At 34.3% G+C, this 25952-nt stretch overlaps 1 protein-coding gene across 1 annotated transcript; it reads right to left on the bottom strand.

Annotated features, from left to right (window-relative positions):
* Nucleotides 1-7293: 7293 nt before the first annotated feature.
* LOC107704632 (sodium-dependent phosphate transport protein 2A-like) lies at nucleotides 7294-19653 on the bottom strand. Its single transcript, XM_016507618.1, has 10 exons — nucleotides 19620-19653; nucleotides 17826-17960; nucleotides 17526-17669; nucleotides 16246-16389; nucleotides 13657-13768; nucleotides 12471-12666; nucleotides 12243-12338; nucleotides 11047-11167; nucleotides 8530-8697; nucleotides 7294-7454 (listed from the first exon to the last, which is right to left on the bottom strand). Exons 1-10 carry the CDS (start codon nucleotides 19651-19653, stop codon nucleotides 7294-7296), a joined length of 1311 nt encoding a protein of 436 aa, XP_016363104.1.
* Between the last annotated feature and the right edge of the window lie 6299 nt (nucleotides 19654-25952).

Below are 25952 nucleotides of genomic sequence, written 5' to 3'. Positions count from 1 at the left end.
CCCTCTATTATATAACTCAGAGTGTGTGTGAAATGTTTTCAATTGAAATATTCACAGCTTAAATATACAACCATGCTGAATTTCAGCCCCTACGCAAGCCCTGAAAATATAATGCATTAATGCAATTGATTTTTTTTTTCAATTACTGCAATTCAACATGTTTTACGTTTTTAATTTATTTAATTTTTTTATTCTTTCTCAGCTTTGGTGAGAATAAGAGACTTCTTTCAAAAATGTGTGTGTGTGTGTGTGCATAATGTATGTATGTAATATGTTTTAATATATTTTATATTTTTGTAATATATATATTACAATATGTGCTTTCTTAGCACCCAAATATTAGGGGGGAACAAGAGCATTCTTTTTTACCTACACAGAACTATCATCATAAATGCTTTTAGGTATCGAATTAATAATTATACATGTTAGAGTTGATGTTTTTTTTTTTTGCATTGTCTGTGAATTGATATAAATGATGCTGACTTAAAGGGAATTTCACCTAAATTTAACATACCTTTTATCTACATTGTAGTGCTTGGAACATTCCCATAATAGTAAAACTGGTTTTCTTTCCTGTTTTGACATTTCTTTTGAAAAAGGATGTTTGAGAATGACAAATCAGATTCATTAAATAGCCAACTAGTTTTAATTATATCAGAGCCATGTAACATGATTTGCTACTTGCCAGTCAGTTGCAGGTGGTATTTGCGGGAGGGACATTCTTACTCAAGAAAGCATCTGCTTGGTCAAAAACCTGTGTTGTGCAAGGGGAGTCATCAAAGACGTAAATCAGCTAAAAGCTTGTGAACACATGGACTACAAGCCAAAAAAAGTAAATTTTGACTTTAATGGCTCTACGTAGACAACTTGTTCTGTTTGGAACAGAGCCTGAACACTGCAGCAATATGCGTGTTGTAGTTAGACAACACCTGTCCTCTCTTACTAGAATGGAAAGATGATTTCAACACAACACTGATTACATAACCCTCTTAACATTCATGAGGCACAAGTAGCACTCTTTAGCAATGAGATATGAGTGTGTTTTATGGTGTCCCTGTTAAAAATGCTACATTAAACATCACTATATTTCAAATAAAGCACTTGTCCACAGGCATCCATTACAGGCAAATTGAAGGTAAAGGTTTTTGGTCTGGCAGAGCATAGCTAAAGCTCCAACAAGGTCACAAACTGATCAAATAACATGGTCTGAATGTTCTGTAAATCACATTGGATAGAAGCATCTGCCAAATACATACTGTGCATGTATTTTCTTTTCACATTATGCATTATGAAAATGTTATGTATACAAGTGCTATACATATATATGTATGTATTAGAGTCTCATGTGAGCTCTAAAAATGAATCTTCAATGTGCAATGTGTTCAGTGTGTGAAATATTAGTATTCAAAATAGCCTTGAGTCTGTTCGGCTTTTCTGTCCATTTATATATTAAGTAATCTTAAGAAATCTTAAGATAACAGCTGTATTTTTCTTCAGAGACGTTTCTAGGGGATTCAGCAGAAACTTGTTTTTCTATTATGGCTTCTGAGCTTTTATCATCAGAGCTGTTGCGCAGAGCAGAAACACTGAGGAATTTATCTCCGATCTTTCCATGAAAAGACTGCAAATCGCTAAGACAGACACCAAGAGATGCTCAAGACTCTTACAGCTTGTTCAAGGACTCATCGCTGTTTGAGATTCACTTGGAAAGATAATAATCTAATAAGCAAATGTCTGATACAAATTTACCAAGAAAATCTAAAAAATCCCTGCAAATTCATTCTCTCAGAAAAGACGTCTAACATTTAGTACATTCCCACTTTGATTACATCCATTGCATTTGGCAGAAGTCTATCCTGAGCTTTCATTCGTATACCTAGAAGTCACATTACTCACATTATAAGACCTGGGCAAGCAGGCAGTTAATTAAAATGGTGTTACGTTCTTCACATACACTACTTAATCTTCCATTCACTTCTATGAACACACAATACAGCCTCAAAATATCAGGATTCTACATGCTGTTCCCAAGAAAAACCTCTAACATTAGGTTTAAATAATCTCTTTGACTCCCTGACCTAACACATAAAAGACCCATCGTTCAGACCCCAATTAATATCATAGATTAAGCCTGGATGTGGATTCAACTATAATTTTTCATCTAAAATGTTTGAGTTGGATTTGCATCCTAAGACCTGACCCATGGATACTTCAAGGCATAATTCACCCAAAATTTAAAATTTGCAAAAACTGTACTCAACCTCAGGTCAACCAAGATGTAGATTTAGATTGTTTCTGAACAGATTTGCAGAAATTCAGCATTAAATCACTTACTCACCGGTGGATCCTCTGCAGTGAATGGATGCCGTCAGAATGAGATAAAAACATCACGATAAGAAGCAAATCCATCCTTAAGACGCTTTAACTTTAAACCGTTGAGTTCTCTATCCATAATATTGCTTTCTCCAGTGAAAAAGTCTTTTCATCTGAATCAGGAGCGAAATATGCACAGATCAAGTCTAGGGGATTCAGCAGAAACTTGTTTTTCTATTATGGCTTCTGAGCTTTTATCATCAGAGCTGTTGCGCAGAGCAGAAACACTGAGGAATTTATCTCCGATCTTTCCATGAAAAGACTGCAAATCGCTAAGACAGACACCAAGAGATGCTCAAGACTCTTACAGCTTGTTCAAGGACTCATCGCTGTTTGAGATTCACTTGGAAAGATAATAATCTAATAAGCAAATGTCTGATACAAATTTACCAAGAAAATCTAAAAAATCCCTGCAAATTCATTCTCTCAGAAAAGACGTCTAACATTTAGTACATTCCCACTTTGATTACATCCATTGCATTTGGCAGAAGTCTATCCTGAGCTTTCATTCGTATACCTAGAAGTCACATTACTCACATTATAAGACCTGGGCAAGCAGGCAGTTAATTAAAATGGTGTTACGTTCTTCACATACACTACTTAATCTTCCATTCACTTCTATGAACACACAATACAGCCTCAAAATATCAGGATTCTACATGCTGTTCCCAAGAAAAACCTCTAACATTAGGTTTAAATAATCTCTTTGACTCCCTGACCTAACACATAAAAGACCCATCGTTCAGACCCCAATTAATATCATAGATTAAGCCTGGATGTGGATTCAACTATAATTTTTCATCTAAAATGTTTGAGTTGGATTTGCATCCTAAGACCTGACCCATGGATACTTCAAGGCATAATTCACCCAAAATTTAAAATTTGCAAAAACTGTACTCAACCTCAGGTCAACCAAGATGTAGATTTAGATTGTTTCTGAACAGATTTGCAGAAATTCAGCATTAAATCACTTACTCACCGGTGGATCCTCTGCAGTGAATGGATGCCGTCAGAATGAGATAAAAACATCACGATAAGAAGCAAATCCATCCTTAAGACGCTTTAACTTTAAACCGTTGAGTTCTCTATCCATAATATTGCTTTCTCCAGTGAAAAAGTCTTTTCATCTGAATCAGGAGCGAAATATGCACAGATCAAGCACTGTTTACAAGCAAAAACAGTCCAAAACAGTTCTAAACAAATATGTTGGTGGATTTTGATGTGAGAAGACAACAGGAGATGGACTTTTTCACTGGAGGACACGTTATTATGGATTATGGATTATGGACTAGAAGTTAAAACATCTAAATGATGGATTTGTTTCTTACAAACAAACAGCTTTTCACTTCACAAGACAATAATTGTAGACTGGAGTCATGTGGATTACTGTCATGTTTTTATCAGCTGTTTGGACTCTCATTCTGACGGCACCCATTCACTGAAGAGGATCCACTGGTGAGCAAGTGATAAAATGTTACATTTCTCCAAATCTGTTCCAATGAAGAAACAAACTCATTTACATCTTGGATGGACTGGGCGTTAGTATATTTTCAGCAAATTTTCTTTTTAGGGTGCTATTCCTTTAAATGCAGGTAACCCAAGCTTCATGTTGTGTGAACTACATATAATTTTCTAATTAAGTTATTTAACTGACTGCTCTTTTACACATGAAAGTGAAATGAAGCCAATGGCTATCAAACACCAGAAAAGAATAAATGACACCATAAGAATTGTTTTAAGTATATTAAGGCAAAGTCCAGCATCATTACAATTAAAAAGCCTGTCCTCTGCCCTCAAATTTACTTAATGTGGTCTGCACATTCCATACCTTCTGCACGGACTGACAGTGCTGTACAACTATTTAAATTATATTTTTACACACACAATTATTAACTGTAGTGTCAGCAAAGGAAGTCTATGAGACCCGGAGAGCGCTATCTATTAGCATTCCCATTCATCTCAATGGCAGTCTACGTGTGTGTTTGTGTTCATTTCAGTGAGTCAATGTGCCTATTGAAACATCTGATATGTCATCTCCACAGTCTCCAGATAATTAGCGTTCAGCCTGTCACACCGACCCTAGCATGAGGTGCTACCTGGGAATTTACATCACTATCTGGTTTTCAGAATGGAGCTTACTGAATACAGCACAATACATACTATATACTGCATACCACCTTTAAATATAGCATGAGAAACAGAATATATTATACAAAAACAAAATTTAAACAGTACCTGCTGGAGCCAACATCTTAAACCAGTCTGAGCTGGTTTGTGGGTCTTAGCTGGTCTCTTGGATCATTTCAAATGGGTTTTGGGAACTTTTAAACTGGGAGACCAACTTAAAACAGCTAAGACTAGCCAACCAGCTATAGGCTGTTTTAGGTAGGTTTTACCAGCATTGTATGCTACATTGTTGTCAAATAAATGTTTAATTCAATGCAGAATTTACAACATAGAAGAACATTTACACCACAAAATAGTATGCATGCTTGTATATATTTAGAATTTTCATGTCTGTTCCTGAACACTTATCTAAAATGATGTGTTTTTGACTATAAGAAGAAATACTTAATGAATTTTGATTGTTTTTAATAGGATATTATTCTGAAATCAAAATACTTTTCTTGCAATTTCAACATTTTGTTCAAATATTCAGCTTTAAAATGAATTTTAATACAAAACACTGGAGAAGGTTTAATACTTAATTAAAACAAACTATTTTCCGATGTGGTTCATTCTCTCATTAGCATTGTGCAAGGAAATTAAAAAGCAAACTATTTGGTTTTTAAAATGTGCATTTTTAATAACACAAGGCATGCTGGGATGGCCCTGACTTATTATGTTTGTGCCATAAAGATCCCGTCTGTCGATGCAGATTTTCAAACTGCTTATTCAGCGAGATTTACATAGAGCTGGAGATAATAAACATTCATGCATGACTGCAGGACAAAACAACAAAATGTTCACCCAGATTCCTCAGAGACACAATGGCCTCGAGATAAAGCTTCATATAATTCTCTGACCTTATTGTGAAAATATTATGGTGAATAAAATTAGACTGATTTGCTCAAATTGCTGGATACTACTCTGTAAATCAAAACACTTTTCTTGCAATTTTTACATTCTGAAAGTAGAGCAGATATATGCTTTAAAATGAACTTTAATGCAAAACACTGGAGAAGGTTTAATACTTAATTAAAACAAACTATTTTCCAATTATACTCCATGTGGTCCATTCTCTCATTGACATTATGCAAGGAAATTAAAAAGCAAACTATTTGCATTTTAATATCTGTATATTTAATAACACAAGGCATGATGGGATGGCCCTGAGTTATGTTTGTACCATACAGATCCTGTCTGTCAATGCAGACTTTCAAACCGCTTATTCAGCGAGATTTACATAGCGCTGCAGATAATAAACATTCATGCATGACTGCAGGACAAAACAACAAAATGTTCACCCAGATTCCTCAGAGACACAATGGCCTCGAGATAAAGCTTCATATAATTCTCTGACCTTATTGTGAAAATATTATGGTGAATAAAATTAGACTGATTTGCTCAAAAATTATTCACACATATATATATATATATATCGGCCACCTCTCTAAGATATCTGCATCGGCAGTCAAAAAAACAATATCGGTCGACTATTAGTCTTCACTGTCACATGATCCTTCAGAAGTAATTTTAATATGCTGATTTGCCGCTCAAGGAACATTCCTATTAATTATCAAGGTTGAAAACAATTGTGCGGCTTCATATTTTTGTGGAATTATTTATTATAAATAGAAAGTTCAAAAGAACAGAATTTATTTTAAATAGACAAACATATTAATTGTCTTTACTGTCACTTGATTAATTTAATGCATCCTTGCTGAATAAAAGAATTACATTCTTTAAAATATATATGTGTGTGCATATATATACTGTATGTACATATATATAAATTGCGAGGCAGGGGGAAAATGTCAAAAAACAAATAAACTTCAGGGACATGTATATGTTCTCCCCATAATAAATTGGAACGAGCTCTTATGTCACAGGGTTTCTGTCCCGTTGTCAGCATTGATTATCTTTTAACCCTCTTTCTACTATTAATAATACGTCCAGTGACACCTAAACTCTTCAGGGGCTTTAATATATGATGATCTCCATAGTAACTGTAATCTCAAAGACAGAGAGGGATCCCCATTGCCTGAAAAGTTAATAATTATCATAATCATGCAGCAACTGATGAATCATTTCCAGATAATGGGTGTAAATTAATGCTGAAAAAAATTTAACGCGAAAGCACCATCATTTTGCCTGATTTGACCGAGGTGCAGTTAATATTTAATTTGAGCCAAAAGCACCATTAGTGACTAGTTGACTCTCACATTTGCTCTACATTTGAACGTGTTTGAAGAAAACACCAGGGTGAACATCAAAAATGAAAGTTTAATCAGAACTGCTTATTATTTGTGTTATTAATTTATAGTGAAACAAAACAGCTGAATCATCACACGTGGTTTTGTAAAAGTCTTGCAGTTAAAAGGGTGCCATGTAAAAAATAATAACTTTTGAACTTAGGACTTATTGCTACAGTTTTCTAGCTCGTTTTTAGTGGTTACACATCAGACCATGAAAATACAATCCCCTAGACTGATTTTCACAGCCGCCTCAAACTTAATTTCAGTGATGCAAGTCTATAGATTAGCTAAAAAAAATGCAATAAATTCTGCTGGTTTTTGTTTATTTGACTGTTGCATGCTCATCTTTTACATTCCTGGCCTACATTATGAACATAAAAAAAGCGTTTTTGGACTTGGGTGGATGCGTTATTAATGTGTTTTTGAACAATCTTGTGCTGCTGCCTGCTGGTCGTCTCATTCATGCATTGTCAACAATGAGCTTTTGTTGGCAGAGTCACTTCTAGTACAACGATCTGTTGAAGAAGTCATTCATTAGAGATGTACCTATGAGTGGAGTCATAGCCGAGGTTAAAACAGAGCTGCTCTGGATGATAAAGGTCATTCCTGCTCCCATCAACATGGCCAGATATCCTGACAGCCAGCCAAGAGGGTACGGGAAATCTATAAGGAGTTAAAAATAGACACAAAAGAGACAGCTGTTGATCTACAGTAAGAATATACAGATGTGTGCCTATACGGAAAAAAAATTACAAATGAATAGGGGTGTAACTGTACACAAAAATGATGATTCGATATACGTACCTTGGTTTTGAAGTCAGGGTTCAGTAAGTTTACGGTACAGCAGGGGGCAAAACTAAACATAAAATTGCTTCTTTTTTCTTTTTTATTAAACGGTGGTTTGCTGAACAAACTGTGGCTCTGTCTTTAAATAAATTGATTAACAATTACATTTTTAAAAATAAAAAAATCTATATCAGCTAATGCTGTAAACTATATTATCACTATAATATTAAAAAGTCCATTTAACAACAGTTGCTATTCAATTTGCTATTTATTTTTAAAATATAATAATCAACAAAATTGTATGCAAATACATAAATTGCACATAAGGTAGTTTTTACATTAACTTTTAAAGCCAATTATAAAATTATGTTTTTACTCCAATTTGTTGTTGAAATATATTCATTTACGCAGTGGCTGTTATAAATTGTTTTCCTAAGAGATTTTAGTTAAACAGACATTTAATAATTAATACATCACTAACAGGTTAAGTAAAATCTAATGAATATGCTAATATAGTGCGGAAATGCTCTTCTCTACACTTTATTTCTCTTGCAAACAAACGAGCTATGGACACTAAATGAGTTGCCTTAGGTAAATATAATATTACGTACATTTAATTCTATGTGAGGTTTTGTTTAATATCACTTATACAGTGATCTGTCAAAACGGAATTTATGTTTTAATTTCCTGAAAAAATTAACAGATTTTGAAAGACAAGGCTTTGTTTCTTATTGAAAGTAACTAATAACAACGCTTATTTGCGATTATTGGATAGGAAATCACACTTTATAATATCTAGTGAAGTTTTACTCACACATGAACTGAAGCAGTATAGACTAAAATATACGTATACCATTACACCCTACAGTAACCCCTTTGTAGTAAATTGAAAATACTACAGTAAGACTTGTCATTCTCTGGCTCTCCCTCCTCCAGCCCTACGGCTGCTCACCCGTGTTGATGACCCCTTCGATGACCTTTGCAACTTGACCTTTGAGGAGAGAGTTCAGCACTTTGACGATCAGCAGCAGGCAGGTGCACAGCACCATCAGAGAGCTGGCTAACAGAATGAGCCCCACCGCCAGGTCAGACAAACCCGAGTCCACAAACAGATGCTGGCCTGGAGGAACGAGAGTGAAAAATGAAGACAAAATATAGGTATTAATGGACACAGAAGCATTCAAATGAAGGGGGATCAGGACATGCAAAAGCAAAGTTAACCAAAAGGTCAGTAGTTCATGATAAATAATTAAATACTAAATATTAACGACTGCTTTTTTCTGAATACAAATAAATAAATAAATGAAGAATTAAATAGAAAGTACATAAATACAAATACACATAGAAAACGAATACATAGAAATAAAAAATAAAGAAAATAATAAAGCTAGAGAGAGATCGATGATAGATGATAGATATATAGATAGATAGATAGATAGATAGATAGATAGATAGATAGATAGATAGATGAAATAAAAAAATATAAATACAAATAAATAGATATAGTTTGTATGTGTATACACACACACACACACACACACACACATATATATATATATATATATATATATATATATACACACACACACACACTTATATATGAGATTTAAGAGGACTCTCCATAGACGCAATGGTTTTTTATTCTGCACAAACTGTATTTTCTCTTTTCCTATCCCCTTAGTGTGTGTGTGCTTGGTTTATGGGGAGACAAATGTGTCTAATGACATGGGTATTACAACTTAAACATTGTTAATGAAGTTTACACTTCCTGTGTCCTCATAAACCAAAAGGCTTAAAAACATACTAAACAGTGTTTTTTTTTTGAAGTGTGACAATTTTTGAAAAAATGCCAGTAGTTTTGTGTGAGGGTTAGGGTTAGAGTAATCCTGGACAGGAGAAATTAGACATTTACATTTTTAATTACTCTGAAATCACACACATTTCTCTGTGTTGATCTGCAAGGTGATATTCTGTGTGATCCAGGTGAGATCACTGTACTTCCCACAATGCAGTTCAGTGGAGCAGTTCTGGGCGGCCGCTGCTGTCACATTCACTGAGGACTGGAGAGGGAGAAAGAGCAATATTTACCTGAAAACTACTGCAGAACAGAAAAGACTTAAGCATTTTCTTATGAAATATGGTCGGTTGGAGTGGATAAACATGAGAAGGTGACACAGTCTTGTGAACTGTGACAAGATAGTGTAGAGCGGATGACAAGTGGCAGAATGACTGACAGCAGATCATCTGGAGAGGAGATGTGTTTTCTCAATAGTCTGTAAGCATCTGAAAAATCAAACACAACTTGACCAGGAAAAGTTTACTCGTGAAGTGTTGTACTGACTACTAAATACATTTAGTCTAGTGCAAAATGCATGAAGGTGAAACTCACAAACCCCGTCAGAAACATGTCCAGGTCTCATTTCACCCCAAAACTATTAAAAAATAAATAAATGAGAAATTACTTTTTTTTTTTTTTTAGGAAATAAAGCTTATTTTTCTTAATTTTGATATTTCATGACTGTTAAACACATTATCCCCCAAAACTGTATATTATTTAAAATCGTACTTAAAATCTTATTTAAATTGTGAAGCATTAAAACATTTTTTTTTTTTGTATTTCATGGTGATTTATTCAACATAAAACAACAACTGCTGTATTCTAATAATGAGTATATTGAAAATAAAATTAAATAAAATTAAATAAAATTAAATTAAATTAACAGCAACAAAAAACCCACAAAAGTAAACCATTTTGACAAGTTAGATAGATAGATAGATAGATAGATAGATAGATTAAAAATCATAGATTAGAAAAGAGATAGATAGATAGATTAAAATCATAGATTAGAAAAGAGATAGATAGATAGATAGATAGATAGATAGATAGATAGATAGATTAAATCAGGTATAAAGATAGTGATTAAAACATGATAGATGATAGATATATAGATAGATAGATAGATAGATAGATAGATAGATAGATAGATAGATAGATGAAATAAAAAAATATAAATACAAATAAATAGATATAGTTTGTATGTGTATACACACACACACACACACACACACACATATATATATATATATATATATATATATATATATATACACACACACACACACTTATATATGAGATTTAAGAGGACTCTCCATAGACGCAATGGTTTTTTATTCTGCACAAACTGTATTTTCTCTTTTCCTATCCCCTTAGTGTGTGTGTGCTTGGTTTATGGGGAGACAAATGTGTCTAATGACATGGGTATTACAACTTAAACATTGTTAATGAAGTTTACACTTCCTGTGTCCTCATAAACCAAAAGGCTTAAAAACATACTAAACAGTGTTTTTTTTTTGAAGTGTGACAATTTTTGAAAAAATGCCAGTAGTTTTGTGTGAGGGTTAGGGTTAGAGTAATCCTGGACAGGAGAAATTAGACATTTACATTTTTAATTACTCTGAAATCACACACATTTCTCTGTGTTGATCTGCAAGGTGATATTCTGTGTGATCCAGGTGAGATCACTGTACTTCCCACAATGCAGTTCAGTGGAGCAGTTCTGGGCGGCCGCTGCTGTCACATTCACTGAGGACTGGAGAGGGAGAAAGAGCAATATTTACCTGAAAACTACTGCAGAACAGAAAAGACTTAAGCATTTTCTTATGAAATATGGTCGGTTGGAGTGGATAAACATGAGAAGGTGACACAGTCTTGTGAACTGTGACAAGATAGTGTAGAGCGGATGACAAGTGGCAGAATGACTGACAGCAGATCATCTGGAGAGGAGATGTGTTTTCTCAATAGTCTGTAAGCATCTGAAAAATCAAACACAACTTGACCAGGAAAAGTTTACTCGTGAAGTGTTGTACTGACTACTAAATACATTTAGTCTAGTGCAAAATGCATGAAGGTGAAACTCACAAACCCCGTCAGAAACATGTCCAGGTCTCATTTCACCCCAAAACTATTAAAAAATAAATAAATGAGAAATTACTTTTTTTTTTTTTTCAGGAAATAAAGCTTATTTTTCTTAATTTTGATATTTCATGACTGTTAAACACATTATCCCCCAAAACTGTATATTATTTAAAATCGTACTTAAAATCTTATTTAAATTGTGAAGCATTAAAACATTTTTTTTTTTTGTATTTCATGGTGATTTATTCAACATAAAACAACAACTGCTGTATTCTAATAATGAGTATATTGAAAATAAAATTAAATAAAATTAAATAAAATTAAATTAAATTAACAGCAACAAAAAACCCACAAAAGTAAACCATTTTGACAAGTTACAATAATGAGAGTTTGAAAAAAAATCTGAATACATGTTTAAAGGTCATGAAAATTACACATTCTGTATTTTATTTTATAATTTATATTATTATTATTAAAGTATTTATAGTTATTATTTATAAAATATTTATTTTGTCTCTTTCATTTTGTGTTTTTATTTATAATATTATTATAGTAAGTATTCATTTTTATTTACTTACTAACTTGCTTATTCATTCATGCAAGCAACTAATTAAAATTAATTTTTTTATCTTTTTCATAGAGAAGAAAAAGAACCTCCAGATTAATGGTAACATTTATAGGTAAAAGTTCATGGGTAAATTTGTGAGGTGTACAGATTAGGATCATGAAAAATGTCAGGAGAAAGTTACCACAAAGATGCTAGACTTGCACCAGACTTTCACGAGGCTGTGATTCCTCATGGACTCGTCGCCTAGAGCAATGCCCGTTATTACTGATTTATCCAGCTTGAAGAGAGAGACGCCACAGTCAGTATCAGACTTCTCTGTGTCACTGTAGGCGAGTACTGACAGAAATTACAGCCTGACACAAAATATTCAGCATATCTCTACATAGTGCATGCACACAAACACACACACCTGTATGATGAGTTTGGTGAAGGGTTCAGTGAGCGTCTTCAGCAGTTCAGGTGCTTCCTCTCCTCTGTGCAGCTGAAAGCTGCTGACAGTGACTCTGGCCAGGTGACTCACCAGACCGGACGCCACCTCAACCGGCAGCAGCACCAGCACAGACAGCCAGTTAAAACAGTCATGGATCGTCGCCCCAGCAAACGCCCTTGAAAATGAGGGCGGAAGAAAAAACACAAATACACGTGATCACTATAGATTCAAAAATGATAATAATAATAATTAAATGTATAGAAGGAACATTTTTTATAAAAAGAAACAAAAAATTATAATTAAATACATAAAAAGTAAATGAATACAAATACAAACAGATAAATATAATACAAATTAAGAAAGACAGAAATAAAAATAGGGCGAGACTCCATGAGAGAACAAGAGGACAGGAGGTCAGTGGATTGTTTTTTTTGTTTGTTTTTTTTGTTTTTTTGCATGTAAAATAAATTAAAAAAAAGATAAAATAAAAATTAAATGAATAGTCAATCAATAAATGAATAAATAGCATACAAATAACAAAGAATACAAACAGATTAAAACTATACAAATTAAGGAAGATAGAAATAAAAATAGGGCAAGACACCATGAGAGAACAAGAGGGCAGGAGGCCAGCAGATTTTTATTAGTATTTTAATTTTTTTTGCAAGTAAAATAAAAATAATTAAATAATTAAAATGAAAAAACGTAAATTAATAAAAAGAAATAAAAATTATTAAATGAAAAGTAAATAAATAAATAAATAAAAATGAATGAAAATAAATAAGTAAGTAAAAATAAAGACAGAAATAAAAAATAGGGCAAGACGCCATGAGAGAACGAGAGGACAGGAGGTCAGCTGATAACAAAACTAATTTTTAATGTATTATTAATAATAATAATAATAATAATAATTGTATTAAATCATTAAATAAAAGTAAATAAATAGATAAGCAAAATTACACAATATATAAAGACTAGTTTTTAGAAAAACTTATAATTAAGTGACTTTATGCTTAAAAAAGAACAAATATCTATCAGTGGAGTCAGAAAAATAAAACTCATTTCCCTTTGATTTAAGGTTATTTTTCTGACCCCATCTGCAGATTCTGCATGCCAGTTTGATTAAATACTGATGAAAAAGGTGATGGTGAAAATCATTAGGTACCGTTTAAAATCGTTCCTCTCTCCTGCCTGCATCAGGGCAACAATGGTGTTGGTGACAGACGTGCCGATGTTGGAGCCCATAATGATGGGGACGGCAGACTTCACTTCGAGCACTACACACACGTACATCACATAAATCATAAAGCTTGAGCAATAGCAGTAGTGATGCTTGCTTTAGCAAATACCACTAAATATCGTCCATCTCCTCTGTTCTGTGACGGCAGATCATCATTTCTTTTTCATTTGTTTCTTAAATCAGCATTAGAATCAAGTCAAGTTTCCATTCAGATACTATGAATGGGTAGTTTAGCATCAGTAATTGCAGTAATTACTGTCCCTTACGCTGCTGGGGTTTGCAGCTGGAGGGAAACGTGGCTCGTGTTTTACCTGAAGGCCCACAGAGCTTCACGTGAATGAACGCACACACACTCCTGACATCCATCAGCTTCAATTTATTTACTCAGAGAAAATGTGCTGAAAATGTATATTAACCCTCAGGCCATGCAAGATGTAGATGAGTTTGTTTCTTCACCAGAACAGATTTGGAGAAATGTAGCATTACATCACTTGCTCACCAGTGGATCCTCTGCAGTGAATGGGTGCCGTCAGAATGAGAGTCCAAACAGCTGATAAAAACATCACAATAATCCACAAGTAATCCACATTACTACAGTCCATCAATTAACATCTTGTGAAGTGAAAAGTTGTGTGTTTGTAAAAAAACGAAGCCTAAGATTTTTAAACTTTAAACAATTGCTTCTGCTAAAAATACAAGACCATAATTCATAATAATGCTTCCTCCAGTGAAAAAGTCCATCCCTTGTTGTCCTCACACATCAAAATCCACCAACATATTTATTTAGAACTGTTTTGGACTGTTTTCACTGCTTGATCTGTGCATATTTCTCCCCTGATTTAAACGAGACTACTTTTTCACAGAAAGCAATAGTTTAGATAAAGCGCTCATATATTAGCCAGAAGCAATTGTTTGAAATTTGGTCAAAATGTCTTAATGCTGGGTTTGTTTCTTACAAAGACAACGTTTGGCTTCACAAGATGTTGATTGTTGGACTGGAGTGGTGTGGATTACTTGTGGATTATTGTGATGTTTTTATCAGCTGTTTGGACTCTCATTCTGACGGCACCCATTCACTGCAGAGGATCCACTGGTGAGCAAGTGATGTAATGCTACATTTTTCTAAATCGCTTTCCATGAAGAAACACCTTGGATGGCATTTTTTGGGTGAACTACTTACTATCAGCATAACAATTTGAGTAAAAAAAAGTTGACATGGTGAAAGTCACAAATGTGAAAGTCTCAGACTTTTGGACCCCATAGTAGCATCTATATATTAAAACCCTTTATTGTGTCAAACATAAGCTCATTAAGCTCATTAACCCAAACAAAACTTCCTAATTAAATTGTCGCATCTGTTGTGATTCCACCTGAACTCTGATGTTTAGTTGGAATGAGCTCTGATAGTCACACTTCACAAGCTTCTCAGACTCTGAGGCCACCGCTGCATATGCACAAACTAATTAGCTCATCCGTGAGAGATGCCACTTGATTAAAGCAGGAACAACATGTAGAGATAAGGCTTTCTGGAAATAATTTGGAATAAAAAAGGACATGGTTGAATCATTCAGGGCCAAGTTTTGCAAAAGAGCAAAGTATCTGCAAGTCACAACAGTTTTACAGATGATCACGGTGAATAAAGCCACGAGTCGCAGCTGTTTTGTTAACAGACAACTTAAATGGAACTTTGGATGTCATGACGTTTTGGATCAGATAAAAAGTTAAGCTACTGTCAAAAGGGTTTTTAAAATAAAGCTGCCCTCAAAGGCAATGTGCCAAGATTTAATGGCTTTCGAACGTCCTTATTTTACGTCTGTCTGCACAAGTACATATACCAACTGTTAAAACAACCAATACTGTATTTCAACCTTAGACTGACTGTAGGCCAGTGATGGGTTTACAGTATGTATGCATTAAAATAAATGCTTATGCTCCCCAAGCACGCATTTATATGATCAAAAATGTAGTAAAAGCAGTAATATTTTGACATATTATAATTTAAAACAACTGCTTTTGTATTTGAATATATTTTAAAGTATAATTTATTACTGTGATGCAAAGCTGAATTTTCAGCATCTTTACTCTAGTCTTCAGTGTCACATGATCCTTCAGAAATCATTCTAATATGCTGATTTGCTGCTCAAGAAACATTTCTGATTATTCATGTTGAAAACAGTTGTGCTGCATAATGATTTTGTAGAAACTGTAATAAATTTTTCAGGATTCTTTGATGAATAGAAAGTCCAAAAGATCAGCCTTTATTTAAAAATAGGAATCTTTTTAGCATTATTAATGTCTTTACTGTGACGTTTGATCAATTTAACGCATCCTTGATCAATAACAGTTATCATTTCTTTAAAAAAAAAAAAAGTTACCAACCCCAAAAGTTTTAACAGTAGTGCACTTCAATTAATTAAATGTATCAATTGACAGACATAAGGAGAGGATATTAATCTGAGGTTATTGGTTTAGTCTATAAATCTGACTGTACTAAAAATGAGTTGTGTTTCTTACATCCAGATGAGACCAAGCTGACTATAATGGATGTGGAAGTACTGGAGCTCTGGACCAGAACCGTGACCAGAATCCCCACCATAAGTCCTGCTACGGGGTTGGATAGGATGGCATTGTCCTGGAAAATGTCTCCAGCCACTTTGCCTCACAAAACAGCAAAACATTTGAAACATTTGATTCTCTTTAGTGAACTGGGTTTGATGTCAAAATCTTAAAGGGACCAGTCCACCCAAAAAGGAACATTTACTCACCCTCATGTCAGTGCAAACCAACATGACTCTGTTTCTTATTTGGAACACAAATGTTACGCACAATGAAACTGTATAGGGACAGGTACTGTTGATTATTTGGATTTCTTTTTTTTTTTTTTTTTTCTGTCCCTATTCACTTTCAGTTTATAGGAAATAATAAAACATGAATGTTCTAATGAACATCATTTTTTGTGTTCCACAGAAAAAGTTATTTGAATAGGTTTGACAAGGAATGACGTGAAAAATGAAAAAATATATTTTTAGGTGAACTGACCCTTTAGCAGCACGTTATGGTTTGCTTTTGTGCAGATGACATGCACCACAGCGCTGAATGCTGATGTTAAACATGCAAAGCCACTTCTTCCTTGTCATAAACATACGTTTAGAATTGATTAACTAAATTTTAATGCCTAACCAATGATCGCAACCTTGAGAACACAGCATTTCTTCACATGTACAGTAAAACAGTTAAGGTCTTTTAAATATGACAAACAACCCTCTCCACAGAGAAGCAGGTAATTAAGAATATTTAAAAGATCACATAGGAGCTTTAACTAAAAAATTGTGAATTGCATGAAAACAAATCACATTTGACCCCAAAATAAAAGAAAAAGAATGCAAACAAAAGGCTGAACGGTAAAGGAAAACAATCATGTAAATATATATTATATATTCTATGATATGAAATAAAAACAAACAATATATTTACTAAAAGACATGTTTTGTCTACAATAAATAAATATTTTGAATTGACATGTCATGGCTCAATCGGTAAGAATTTTTAATTTTTCATGAAAACAAATCACATTTGACCCCAAAAATAAAAGAAAAAGAAGAGAAATTTGGAATTTGTCTGGGAAATGTGCTTACTTGTCATGACAATAAAGTGTGAAAGTAAAAAAAAAAAAAAAAAGGCAGAAAATTTGAAAGAAAACTTTAAAGCACGTAAAATGCCAATGTGCTAGAAGAACAGATGTGGTTAACAGATGCAAAAAGTGGAGTAAAGGACCATTAAGGATGAATAATTACCTCCAGCCAGCTGAAAAGCAGAGCTCAGTACATCCAGCGAACACACAAACCCATAGAGCAAGAGCAAGAGGAGAGGAATCCTAAGTAAACTAATGAACTGTGAAGACATTTCTCCACGTCTGTCCTCGCAGGTCTTTGTGGGCACTACCAGAGGAGAGCAAACCTCTTCAGATATAATCTAATACATTTAGATGATTTATTAACATTGTTACTTTGTAGAGTTAAAAATAAGCATTTTCTGGAATGCAAAAGCCTAAAAAGTCCTGCAAAATTCATACAGAACATTTGACTTAGACACACAGTGGACTTTGGGAAGTTGTCCTGCTTCCCAGGGTTTGGATGAAGGACGGTCAGCATCAGTGTTGGAGGTCTGGTCATGGCCGCTGCTCACCAGGTCCAGAACTGTGCTGTTATTTCTGGGGTCGTGACCCCCAGCTGGGTCAGAAAGAAAAAAAAAATAAAGAAGAAATGAAGCATAAGTATTAAGTCACTTATGCTTTATTCTATAGAGTGGCCCCAAAAACAACTTGAACACTTAAACACATTTATTCTTTCATCATAATAACCCAACAAACTTCTTTTAGTGAAATGTTTTCTTGTAAAGTGTGCTTCTGCTGTTTTTCTTTAAAATAAATGCCACTTGGTCTCATTTTTTTGTACTATAATGCAACAACATGGTGACATTTTAAGTGTGACTTAAGTGTCCAAATATTTTATGGGGGCCTGACATGTGATATGTGTGTATGCCCATACGGAAATGTAATATATGACATATAATGCTCTATATTAGGAGTGATATTGACATATACAGTATGTCACCTATCAGGTGATATATAATTTTCGCAAACGTACATTAGTAGACGAAGATATGAATTTGTATACAGTATGCGCATATACTAACAATATCCATATGATTATTTTTATATGGTATTATATGTAGCAATATTATATGTATGTCAACAATATTTTTCTTTACATATTCAACTTCACTAAAAAAACATACACAAAATATCTGTGTTTATATATGGTTTTGTACATTTTTTTAAATGCATGTCTATCTTGTAAATTTACTTAAATAATATCAACATGTATTGACAGATTTTAGGATGGATTTACATGTACATGACACGTCACAATATGTATTACACATAAACATACACATTTGTTAATATATGAAATTGTAAAAATTTTGAATATATAGGTTTGATATACGCTTTACTTCATATGACGATATATTTAATATATGGAAATTTAATACATGTACATATATTACATTTGCCTATAGATACTTTGAGGTTTGGGGTCAGTATATATATATATATATATATATATATAAGATATATATATATATAAGTCTCTTCTGCTCACAAAGACTGTATTTAATATATTAATTTAATGCATCCAGTAACTGAAATAACTGAAAATAATTATTGAAATTTCAAATAACTGTTTTCTATTTTTCTATTATAAATTTATTACTGTGATGCAAAGCTGAATTTTCAGCATCATTACTCCAGTCTTCAGTGTCAGAAATAATTTTAATATGCTGATTTGCTGCTTAATAAACATTATTATTGAAAACCTGACAATTTAACTTGAAAATAAATGTCTAAATGTTTCTGACATCTTACCATTGAAGCTGATAGTTTGCTCTGCAGTGGTGATTCTGATTGGTCATGAGGACATGTTGCAGTCTGTGTAGAGATCAAAATATATCTCATGACCATTTCCATTTGTTGGACATTGATCTTTAACTAGAAGGTGTTCAGTTTTTTCCATTTGAAGGTTACAGTTACAACAAAGAGGATTTGCATGTTTAAATTCATTTGCAAATGAAAATAGTCTTCTATAGCATACAGATTTGGAACAACAGGAGGGTGAATACATAATGCAAATTATTTGGGTTTAATAAAAATTCGCTTTTGGTGAACAACTCTTGTATTTGTTCAAACATAAAAATAAATAACCTGCTGCTATTTCAGATCCATTAATGTCTACTTAATTTATTTCTTATTAGCTTTTTCCTGACGATCTTTCAAATAAGTGAATGCTTGTCAAGATAGTGAAGATGACAACACATTTGTGGTCCCTCACGGCAGCGTTCCCTTCTGAATGCCTCCACAGCCATCAGCTTTGTTTCACAGGTTCTCTATTTTAATAATAGGTAAATGTGCTTTTTATGTTAAGGTTACTGTCGAACACGCAGTCTGTCTGGAAAGAGCTCTCACAGGACCACATACTAATGCGTTTCTGAAAGCAGGAGCTCTTGAATGTCAGAGCAATTAAGGTGAACAACAGATTATGTGGTTGTTCAGTGGACGCAACATCGTCACAGGTGCCAATTCTTCTGTTCGTGGCTCTCTGTGGAGGAACACACATTTAATCTGGGTTTTAGTTATAGGCACTGTAAGAAAGTTTTATTTTACCTTGGTGGCAAATAGCTTCTGCTTCTTTCCCGTGCTCTCTTATGTGGCTCCGCCCCTTTTCAGTGCTGCGCTCGTTGTATTCTGTATTCGTTTGTATTTCCACCAGGGCCGGCCCTAGTGTTTTGGGGGCCCTAAGCAGATTTTCAAAAGGTTTTACAGTTTCACCTAACCACCCGCATCCTATCCCAATGTACACATCCTACACTGACACCTAATTGTAAAGATTTACCAATTTGTTTTACTCAATATATTTATCTTTCAAGATATAGATAGGAAAATATATTTGGGCAGTTGACAAATATCCAGTAAAAAACGTTTTTCCTGGTCCTTCAACTAATTAAAGTTGTCCGTGGAGTTTAAAAACAGGATATGGTGTCACACCGGAGGACGTGATAATTTTCAGTGACAATGCATCAAGTTCATATGCTTTTATAAATATATGGATGAATAAATGATTCCCAATTACTAAAATAGACACTTGTAAAATTATGCCTGAGGTTTTTATTAACAATTGTATGCTTTTCTTTTTAATTTATAAAAGTTGTAATTTATTGAACATCCTTGAGACAGTCACACCATAGCACAATTTTGAGATTTAGCTCAAAAATGAAAAAAATTAAATAAAATAAATCTAATAACAAAGCAGTTTTTATAACAATGGGTCCATGTAAGACAAAGAAATTTTAAATGATGACAATATTAATTATTTACATTTTTTATATTGTGTGACACTGAAAATGCAATGTCATGTCAACAACCCATTTAAGCAAACTTTTAAAACTAAAGAGTTTAACATTTAAAAATTAAAGAGTTTAACGATTGCTTAAGAGAAATTTATCAAAATTCAGTGAGATTAGTGCTTAAAGCAAAAACACCTGGTTATGAAAATTGCATTAGAGAACAGTATAATAATAATAATAATAATAATAATAATAATAATAATAATAATAGAAAAATAATAAATTTTCTGGGCTGGCATGACAGTCCAGATTAAAATGCAAAAATAATCAAATATAAGTGTAAACACATGTTGAAACAGATTTGAGCAACATTAAAGTGAAGGCAAAACTCTGACGAGACGAGACACAATGTAAGGTTCACAAGAATGAGACTAGACAAGATTTTTACACTATTTTAAGAAATCTTCAATGATGAAAAACATGCCCGGAAAAATAGTCTGCAGGTGCATTGAAATGTTTTAACTAATCTTGCAATAAATGCCATCTCAGTTCTGCTTTCTGAGTATGAATTATTATATGCAATAACAGAGAATACTCAAGCACTGTAAAAGATTTTGCCACAAACTCAACTGACTGACTTCTCTTCTGTATGATTTCATGAGTCTCTTCAGACCTATAGAATTGTACTTGCAGGCTATGAGTTTTTATAATGTTTGACCTCCTATCTGAACTTTTTTCTACAAATTGATCATAGAAAAAAAAAAGAACAGTTCTTTCTTAGTCTTATTAAGTGCAACCATAATCAAAGTAGGCTACTCTCTCAATATTCAAATCAAAGCGCAAACAGAAACCAAAATTTTCTTCAAGCATGATACAGAGCTAAGAGATGGTTATAACTACACATCCTATTATAGTGTGCATACTAATTACAGCCTAGATATTGTATGCATCATAATTTGCATGCATCAGGGAGCCGCAGCCGCTCTCAAACTGCTGGTATTGAAATTGCGTTTGAATGCGCGCACGCAACCTTTTTAGTTTCACTTTCGATTTCGTGATCGGGACCGGAGGTGCTGAGCACGCTTTGCATTCTACAAGATTTGTCAGACACTTACAGTGCGTGACCACAAACGTTTTTAATTAATTCCTATGGAAGTTCAGCTTCAGAGAATGCTCCAGCTCAGCTCTGCTGTTGCCATCTCCACCATCTCGCCTTACTCCCGTGATTGCTGTCTGAACTCCTGACACGGGGCCCCCTGGTGGCCACAAGGGCCCTATACAGTCGCATATATCGCTTATTAGGTAGGGCCGGCACTGATTTCCACAATATAAAAGTAAGGTCATAAAATCTTATGAATGAACCTCTCGTTTTAAAATCTTCTCGGTCTGACATTTGTCATGACATCTGCTTCAAACATCACAGTGCTCATGATAACTTTCGTTAACTCTACAATGAGTAAATCTACTTCACCAGCTAATTACTCTTCAAGAGTGATGCTGTAGAGCTACCGCAAAAATGGAAGTTTAAAGACAGAATTCTAGAAATGGCTGCGCACTTGTTTCTCAGGCATATAAGGTCTCTATAACGTCCGTTCTGGAACTTGGGAGTATGTTAGTTTGTCGACCGTGTAAGAAATTAATGGGGTCATGAACTGAGAAATCAAATTTCCCTTGATCTTTTGACATATAACAGGTCACTACAAAAACATCCTGTAAGTTTCAAAACTTTCTCGTTAGTTTGAAAACAACTTTTATTGAAACCAAGCTCAGAAAAGGACTTGTTTTGGAATGTGCCATTTTATGACGTAATAGTGTGGCTATGCACCGCCTCTGCAGGAGAAGATAAACGCCTGCTTCTACATCACTGCCTCTTTAGCCCCGCCCACTGATACGCACTTGTAGTAGGAGGAGAGGAAATACGAGACGCAAACCCAGGATTACTCCAACAGAACCAGATGACATTACAAGATTACAAGACACTGTGTAGTGTAAATTGTGATAATTAGTATTTGAATTGCCTTCCTTCTGATCCTAAGACCGTATCTAGATCGGACGCGAGCGCAGAAGCGGCGCGAATGCTTGTTTGTCAGAAACAGAGTGGGACATGAGTTTACTTTCGGGGATTTATGTCATGTCAATCCATGCCGCATCCAGTGTAGACAGAATCGCCGATTACAATGGGTTCCGGTGTAAACACGGGGTAAAATTAACAAAGAACTGCAGATCGCATCAGTGAAACACTGTTTGTTTTTTTGCTTTACATTGGTTCGAATTCATTTTTCAACAAGACAGTATGATGCAGGCTTTTCAGAGTGACAAAGTAAACGATGATGCAGTGCTGAGTCTGATTAGAGTGTATCCAACAGTAATGTTGCAGCTAGGGTTGCAAAATTCTGGGAATTTTCAGGACTGAAAAATTTCCATGGGAATTAATGGGAATCTATGGGAATAAATGGGAATAAACTGGGAATTTGCAAAATTGCAGGAACAGGGAACTTATATGTAGTTGGGAAAAAAATCTTGCAGCATAGGCTAATCTTGGTTAAAACAACCAGATTTAATGCAATTTCAGTTGAATTTCTACCCTGAATACAATTGCATGCACACTCACTTACTGCAGGGCTATTGAGGACACATCCCCTACATGCACTGTGCATTCCTCCATAACATGCACAGATCATTTCTTGAATTCTGAACACAAAATGATGTCAAAATGTCCATCTTGGTGAGTATTCAGGTAAATTAAATAAATATTACATAAATTTATGTTTAAAACTTTCTTGTGCTCTGTGTCAGCTATTGCACAACAAAATTATACCATTGTAAAAACAAATACACTGACTGTGCAAACAAAAGGTGAGGAGATAAAAAAAAAAAAAAAAAAAAAAAAAAAAAAACACTGTCTAAAGATTAGAATTTTTAAAAGAAATCTCTTACACTCATCAAGCCTGCATTTATTTGATCAAAAATACAGAACAAAATAGTAATTATTACAATTTACGATAATGGTTTTCTGTTTTAATGTACTTTAAATATGCATTTATGTGATGCAAAACTGAATTTTCATCAGTCATTACTCCAGTCTTCAGTGTCACATCCTTCAGAAATCATACTAATATGCGGATTTATTATCAATTTTGGAAAACAGTTGTGCTGCTTAATATTTATTTTTTATATAACGTGAAACTTTTTTCAGGATTCTTTGATGAATAAAACTTTAAAAATAACAATTTATTTAAAATATAAATATTTTTTAACAATATCATTCAAAAGTTTGGGGTCAGTAATTTGTTTTCTTTTTTTTTTTATTAAATTAATACTTTTATTCAGCAAGGATGTGTTGAATTGATAAAAAGTGATAGTAAAGATTTATATTGTTAGAAAAGATTTGTATTTTGAAAAAAAAAAAACCTGTTCTTTTTAAGTTCTTATTCATCAATGAATCCTGAAAAAAAAGTATCTCAGGTTTTTGAAAAAATCCAAAAATGTCATTTTTAAAATTTGTATTAGTTTGCATGCATGTCAGCTTATGACCAAATAACATTTTTATATTTATGTTTGTATATGAGACAGTTTCTATAAATTTCCCCCAAATTTCCAATTAATTCCCATAAATTCCTGTCAAGTTTCCAACTTGGAATATTTCTAAAATTCCCCCAGATTAAGTCCCCATGGAAAGTTTATGTGTTGCGACTAGAGTTGCAAAGTGGCGGAAAATTTATGGTAAATTTCCACATAATTGTGTGAACATGCTTTTACCACTATTGCATTGTCTGCTCAAGACCGTTTGATATAAACTGAGTATTTATATGTTTTTAACCCAAATGACCCATGTTGATTTTTTGCTTAAAACAATAACAAGCATCTATAATATCTATCGGTGGTTTCTTGTAATATTTAGATGCAATGGTTTAGAATTGCAGTGAGATGTCAAAGCAAATACATCAGTTCATTTTGTGTTAAATTGTCAGTTTTTACTTTTAAGCTCTAAACGTTTGCTGGTATCACACATTTTTCCCTGAAAGGAGTAACATTTTGTGGCAACTTCAGAACAAATTCCTCTGTACGTTTGAGCATCCCAACTAGCCCAACAAAGCAAGTTTGGGGTGAAAATATATGTGTCTGGAACTATTAACCAATGACAGATTTGGAAAAGATTACAGTGAACACAAACAAAGTGCACCCATGCAGTGTTTGACTTTTCTGATTATTTTAGCTAAAGCATTGTATTGTGGCCCATGTGTGGGCAAGACTTTGAGTTTCCCTGCCACAACACATATGTTTTAATATAAACCAAGGCCTAAACACTGGTACATTCCACACATTTGCAGCAAATGCATGATAAACTCAAAGACACCCTTTCAATTCTCAGCTGTGCCACTGAATGAGCTCTGCATTTGGAGCCTGTACTCTCACACTGACCTGCTTTTGTATAAATGGAGCCACACATAGCATTAAAATCTCACCCTTATCAGCACAAGAGCACAGCAATTGACAAAATGGCAAGACAGCTTGTGCAATGCCATTCTGAGCACTGGACCGGGCTCTCCATTGTGACCCTGAGAGCCTAATATGGTTTTATTGAATGCAAGCCTGCCACAACACTGCATGAACTCAATCAGGAATACGTGCACAGAACAAAAAGAGACCTAAGAGTGCTTTCTTTAAAATAAATGTCACTTGTTTGTTATCAATGCAATGAAATCAAGATGTTTTAAAGAGTCCAAATACATTTTGGGGTCACTATATACACTGAAAACACAATTACAAAGAAACACCACGTAAAACATGTAATTAAATGTGAAATTTTGAAGTAGAAAGACCACAATAGTATTTTCTTGTAAAACATAGCTCCCTTTCAGTCGGTCACTCTCGACGTCACGTCGGATGACCGACGAATTGGGATCTCGCTTAGAGAGACCAATCTACTTCGAGTGTAAACTAAACGAGCCAATGCACATTGGCATGCGATTATTGCATCCAGCTGCTGCTGATCACAGCGTGAGTATAAGTAGGCAGCAGATGCAGCGCATATTCAGCTTTTTGCTTCGGAGCCGAGCGGTTCTATCGTTCTGCTCCTGACCAAGTTCCTCCATGGCCGAGTCCCGAGGTGGGCGTGGCAACGCGGCACTTTCCGGGTCCAAGTTACACCGACCTGCCACCAAACCTTCACCCCGTGGTCAGAGCTTGCGTTCCTCCGGGCAGGAGTGCCCCTAGAGCAGGTCTCCAGGCATGCTGTGGTTTGCACGGATGCCTCAACCACCAGCTGGGGGGCCACGTACAACGGGCTTGCAGTGTCAGGGGTTTGGACGGGGCCCCAA

This window comes from Sinocyclocheilus anshuiensis, unplaced genomic scaffold (assembly GCF_001515605.1).
Source record: "Sinocyclocheilus anshuiensis isolate Anshui unplaced genomic scaffold, SAMN03320099.WGS_v1.1 scaffold1646, whole genome shotgun sequence".
NCBI classification, from domain to species: domain Eukaryota; kingdom Metazoa; phylum Chordata; class Actinopteri; order Cypriniformes; family Cyprinidae; genus Sinocyclocheilus; species Sinocyclocheilus anshuiensis.
The sequence above is the reverse complement of the archived record's forward strand: the minus strand, read 5'-3'. Positions and strand labels throughout refer to the sequence as shown.